This window comes from Microtus oregoni, unplaced genomic scaffold (genome assembly GCF_018167655.1).
Source record: "Microtus oregoni isolate MIOR12 unplaced genomic scaffold, Mior012 000006F_ref0000085, whole genome shotgun sequence".
NCBI lineage: Eukaryota > Metazoa > Chordata > Mammalia > Rodentia > Cricetidae > Microtus > Microtus oregoni.
Genome location: NW_024543065.1, coordinates 42,119,279 through 42,125,290, shown reverse-complemented (window position 1 = coordinate 42,125,290; position 6,012 = coordinate 42,119,279). Strand labels below are relative to the sequence as shown.

At 38.6% G+C, this 6,012-nt stretch overlaps 1 protein-coding gene across 1 annotated transcript; it reads left to right on the top strand.

Annotated features, from left to right (window-relative positions):
- The first annotated feature begins 247 nt into the window (after nucleotides 1–247).
- On the top strand, nucleotides 248–4,929 carry LOC121449821 (leukocyte immunoglobulin-like receptor subfamily A member 5). Its single transcript, XM_041654493.1, has 4 exons — nucleotides 248–354; nucleotides 643–927; nucleotides 1,069–1,368; nucleotides 4,715–4,929. The coding sequence occupies exons 1-4, from the start codon at nucleotides 312–314 to the stop codon at nucleotides 4,831–4,833; spliced, it is 747 nt and encodes a 248-aa protein (XP_041510427.1). The 5' UTR covers nucleotides 248–311; the 3' UTR covers nucleotides 4,834–4,929.
- The last annotated feature ends 1,083 nt before the right edge of the window (nucleotides 4,930–6,012 follow it).

The window sequence follows — 6,012 nt, the reverse complement described above, 5'->3', positions numbered from 1 at the left end:
AACCATGTTTCTCATATAAGTTCTCCTAACAGCCTTGCTCTACTCTCCTAGGAGTTTACTTCAGTGATGTCGCTCTGTCAGCCATTCCCAGCCCTGTGGTGACTTCAGGAGGGCGAGTTACCCTTCAGTGTGAGTCACAAAAGCCGTATAATATGTTCATTCTAATGAAGGATGGTGAGAAGTTCTCGAGTCCTGAACCCTCACAGAAAATATACTCTGACCTATTTGGAGCCACGTTCTTGTTGGATCCGGTGACCCCCGACAAGAGGTGGAAGTTCACATGTTATGGTTATTTTTTGAGCAGCCCTCAGATGTGGTCACTGCCCAGTAACCAACTGGAGCTCCTGGTATCAGGTAAGGAAGTGTAGTACGTTCTTTTGAGTATAATTGCAACTGACACAGGGTCCCTGGAAAATACCTGATTTGTGCTGGGTGATTGACAACCAGGGCTACTGGACTCAATTTCTGATACAGCTGGTCACCATGGGAGATACTAATAGTGAAATCTAAGATCCATGGAAATGTGTGGTCTTTATTTGTACTTCTGCTATTGCAGATCAGCTTATGTGTCAGGGGCAATTGTCACCTTCTCTGTAACATTTTAGTGACAGGTGCACCTACTTTCTTCCTACTTCTTTGCAGGTACCCTTGACAAGCCCACCATATGGGCTGAGCCAAGGTCTGTGATCACCTCAGGGACTTATGTTGCCATCTGGTGTAAGGCAACACTACCAACCCTAATCTATGTGATATATAAAGAGGGAAGTGCAGATCCTCGGGACCAAAAGAACCAAATAGTCTACAATTATAATGCAAAACTCACCATTTCATCTATGACAGAATTGAGTGCAGGGAGATATCACTGCTACTCATACACCTCTGCTGGATGGACAGAACGCAGTAACTCCTTAGAGCTGGTGGTGACAGGTGAGAGAACCTCAAAAATCCTTGCCCCAGAAGTCACTCTCAAGAAAGACTGCTGTAGCACTATTTCCCATAGAGGGAAAGACGTGGGCGGCAATTTAGACTGTGTGGTCCACTTCAATTTTTTGTGTGTATTTTTTTTAGGAGTCTACAACAAACCCATACTGTTGCCACTGCAAGACCCCGTTGTGACTGTAGGAATGACTGTGACACTCTCTTGTACCTCAAATCATTCATACAACTGGTTCATTTTAACTAAGGATGATCAGAAGTTCTTACACAGTGAGCGTTCACAAGATAAAGACACTGGCTTATTTTTTGCCGAGTTCCAAGTGAAACCAACAGCCTTTGGCCAAAGGTGGATGTTCAGATGCTATGGCTCTTACAGAAGTAATCATCAGGTGTGGTCAGAAGGGAGTGACCTTTTGGAACTTCTGATCTCAGGTGAGGGTACCTCAGAGTCTCTGTAGAATCATATTCTAGTAGACACAGGATCCCAGTTTAGACCATGGTGTATGATGTTTTTATGAGTCAACTGACAAAGTATGCAGACCATGAGAGTCACTGTATAGAAAATGAGGGGACAGCATAATAGGAATGGAACCTGGGAGGGTCAGGAGATTGTTTTGGCTATCCTGGTTTTTTGTTTTTCCATATAAAGTTGATTATTGTCCTTTCAAGATCTGTGAAGAATTTTGATGGGATCTTGATGGGGATTGCATTGAATCTATAAATTGTCTTTGGTAGTATTGTCATTTTTACTATGTTGATCCTCCCAATCCAAGAGCAAGGGAGATCTATGCATTTTCTGGTATCCTCTTCAATTTCTTTCTTCAATGCCTTAAAGTTCTTGTCAAATAGATTTTTCACTTCCTTGGTTAGATTTACCCCAAGATATTTTATGCTGTTTGTGGCTATCATGAATGGTGAAGCTTCTCTGATTTCCCTCTCTGCTTACATATCATTTGTGTATAAGAGGGCAACTGATTTTTTGGAGTTGATCTTGTATCCTGCCACATTAATAAAGAAGTTTATCAGCTGTAAAAGTTCTTTGGTGGAGTTTTGGGGGTCGCTTATGTACACTATCATATCATCTGCAAATAACGAAAGTTTAACTTCTTCCTTTCCAATTCGAATCCCCTTGATCCCATTATGTTGTCTTATTGCTATTGCTGAAACTTCAAGCAGTATATTGAAGAGGTATGGAGAGAGTGGACAGCCTTGTCGTGTTCGTGACTTTAGCAGGATGGCTTTGAGTTTCTCTCCAATTAATTTGATGTTAGCTGTCGGCTTGCTGTATATAGCTTTTATTATATTTAGGTATGACCCTTGTATTCCTAATCTCTCCAAGACTTTTTCATAAAGGGATGTTGAATTTTATCAAATGCTTTTTCAGCATCTAATGAAATGATCATATGGTTTTTTCTTTCAGTTTTTTTATATGATGGCTTACATTGATAGATTATCGTGTGTTGAACCAGCCCTGCATCTCTGGGATGAAGCCTACTTGATCATAATGGATAATTTTTTGAATGTGTTCTTGGATTCGGTTTGCCAGTATTTTGTTGAGGATTTTCGCGTCAATGTTTATGAGTGAGATTGGCCTATAATTCTCTTTCCTGGTTGAGTCTTTGTGTGGTTTTGGTATAAGAGTGATTGTAGCTTCATAAAAGGAATTTAGTAATGACTCTTCTTTTTCTATATTGTGAAATACATTAAGGAGTATAGGTAATAGTTCTTCTTGGAAGTTCTCGTAGAATTCCGCATTGAAACCATCTGGTCCTGGGCTTCTTTTGGTAGGGAGGTTTTTGATAACCGCTTCTAATTCTTTGCGACTAACAGGTCTATTTAGATTGTTCACCTGGTCCTGGCTTAACTTTGGTATATGGTATTTATCTAAAAAAGTGTCCACTTCTTTTACATTTTCCAGTTTTGTGGCATACAGGCTTTTGTATTAACATCTAATGATTCTCTGAATTTCCTCTGTGTCTGTGGTTATGTCCCCCTTTTCATTCCTGATCTTATTAATTTGCATATTCTCTCTCTGCCATTTGATTAGTTTGGATAGGGGTTTATCAATCTTGTTGATTTTCTCCAGGAACCAGCTTTTTGTTTCATTGTATCTTTGGATTGTTCTCTGTGTTTCTATTTTGTTGATTTCAGCCCTCTGTTTGATTATTTCCAGTCTTCTACTCCTCCTAGGTTAGTCTGCTTCTTTTTTTTCTAGAGCTTTCAGGTGGGCTGTTAAGTCTCCAATATGTGCTTTCTCTTTTTTTTTTTAAGTGGGCACTTAGTGCTATGAACTTTCCTCTCAGGACTGCTTTCATAGTGTCCCATAAGTTTGAGTATGTTGTTTTTTTTATTTTCATTGAATTCAAGGAAGACTTTAATTTCTTTCTTTATTTCTTCCTTAATTCAGTAGTTGACTGTTCAGTTTCCATGAGGTTGTAGGCTTTCTGGGGGTAGAATTGTTGTTGAATTCTAACTTTAAACCATGGTGATCTGATAAGACACAGGTGGTTACTAATATTTTTTTGTAACTTTGGAATTTTACTTTGTTACCGACTATGTGGTCGATTTTTGAGAAGGTTCTATGAGCTGCAGAGAAGAAGGTATATTCTTTCCTATTTGGGTGGAATATTCTATAGATGTCTGTTAAGTCCAGTTGATTCATTATCTTCATTAATTCTCTAATTTCTCTAATTAGGTTTCTGTCTGATTGACCTGTCCATTGGTGAGAGAGGAGTGTTGAAGTCTCCTACTGTTAGTGTGTGTGATTTGATGGCTGCCTTGAGTTTTAGTAATGTTTCTTTTACGTACGTGGGTGCTTTTATATTAGGGGCATAGATATTCAGTATTGAGACTTCATCTTGATGAATTGTTCCTGTTATGAGTATAAAATGTCCCTCTCCATCTCTTCTAATTGATTTTAGTTTGAAGTCAACTTTATTAGAAATTCATATGGCCACACCTGCTTATTTCTTAGGTCCATTTGTTTGATAATCCTTTTCCCAGCCCTTTACTCTGAGTAGGGGCCTGTCTTTGTGGTTGAAGTGTGTTTCTTGTAAACAGCAGAATGTTGGATCCTGTTTTCATATCCAATCTCTTAGCCTATGCCTTTTTATAGGTGAGTTTAGTCCATTGACATTAAGTGATATCAATGACCAGTTGTTGTCAGTCTTGCCTGAGGACAAGATGGTGTCTGCATCTTGGGAAACCATGAGTGAATGAGTGCAAACCAATATCCAGGGGAATTAGCTTCCAGGATTCTATACTACAGCAGAACTGGGATCATAGGAAAGCCTCTTTATTTTAAACTGGGAGGCTATATTTTTCCATCTTAGCTTTCTGAAAAACAATACCCTTGATTCCAAAGAAGTACTTTGGCCACAAGTTCTGAATTCAGAGCTTAGTCAGGCTGAAGTAATCAAGCAAAAGCCCAGGAGAAAGCCTGATATAGCAGAGAAATGGTTTGTTTTAGATCTTTATTATAATCTGTCATGAGTATAATATGCATTTCTGGGAAATAAAAATGCACAGCTTCACAGAAGAATCAGTTCTCTTGAGCAATTCACACATTGATCATGCCTTTGTAACTCATAAGTGCCTGATACCAACCACCAACCACAAAACATGTCAGAATCTACAATAGGTTGGTCAGGAAAATTCTGGTTTGGGCATGGATACAGAAGGTCAGATTGCATACACAGGAGGGAGCTACTCAGAGTGGAAATACAGATATATTATGGTGGCTTTGTATGGTCCTGACCTGTTTGTCCACAATCTCCAGTCTCACAGCCTCAAGATCACACAGTGGAGAACATCATCAGGATGGGCATTTCCGGTTTGATTCTCACAGTACTTGGGATTTTGCTGTTTGGGAATTGCCCCAGCCAGAGAAGACCTTGATTGCATCCTAGAAGAAAAGACGAGAGATGGCCACAGGCTTGCATCATTACTATCTCTGAAAAATAAATTTGTTAATCTTTAGTGTTTTTTTTTACAAGAAAGTTTAATGTTTAAAATGGGTATCACTTATGTGAAAAGATCCAGGAATCACATGTGTTTTGGATGCAGTAAGGATCAAAATGTTGGGTTGGAGAGCTCTTCCATCAACACATTAAGGTTCCTACTTTCTATTTTACCCTGGACGTTGAAGAATTTTTCTTTCGACTCTTTTTTTAGAGGGGAACTTATTGTCCCTTCAGTTGGTTTGGTCCTGATCTTTATGTATCTTCTGCTTTCCCCAGTTTCTTGTTATACTTTATTATAAATTATCACATTCCCTAGTATGAACATCTGCTTTGGTGGAAGTTTTTACTACTATGAATATGGAATTTAACTCAATAAGAACAAGAAAAAAATTATTGAACACAATTCAGATTCCAGTATTCTAAAATAATTGACTATAAATGATGCTCCCAAATTCTGTACTCTCACTTAGGTATCCTACCACCCACACTGATTGTGAGTTTTCTGCTAATTTATAAAAATGTTGCTCTCTGATGTTTAAAGGAACTATCTGGTGGGACACTCTTAATGTAGTTTCAAGAATATTTTCTTAAATAAGGGCTGCTCTATGACATTTGCTGATTGGTGTGTATAATCCCTTGAATGGATACCTTGATGTCCCAGCTTCTTCCTGTATTCCAATGTTATTTAGTTCCATAATGCGAGCAACAAGGAGTAGTGAAAATAGCAGACATGGCCACCTTACCCCTTTTGCTGTTTCTGTGTGAGTAGGCAGAACAAAACCAAATGCTGATAAATCTCTGCATTCTCACAATAAAATATATTTGCTTAGTTCTTAATTAATTATTTGAAATATTTGAGATTCATGAAGAGAAGACATATGTCTTATGTGTCCCAGCTGTTTTGTTAAGGTCAGTTGTGTACACTCCATTTTTACATTCCCTCATTCTCATTAATTGTGTGAAAACTGGAGTATGTACTTGGGGCTCTGAAGATGCAGAGACTAATGGAGATAAAACTAAGACACTGTCAAGAAGGAGATGGTGACCATGAGGACTTAAAATGATCAAGTCAGCACAGAGGTATGTGAGCCTGGTCAGAACTTCATGGCTCCTG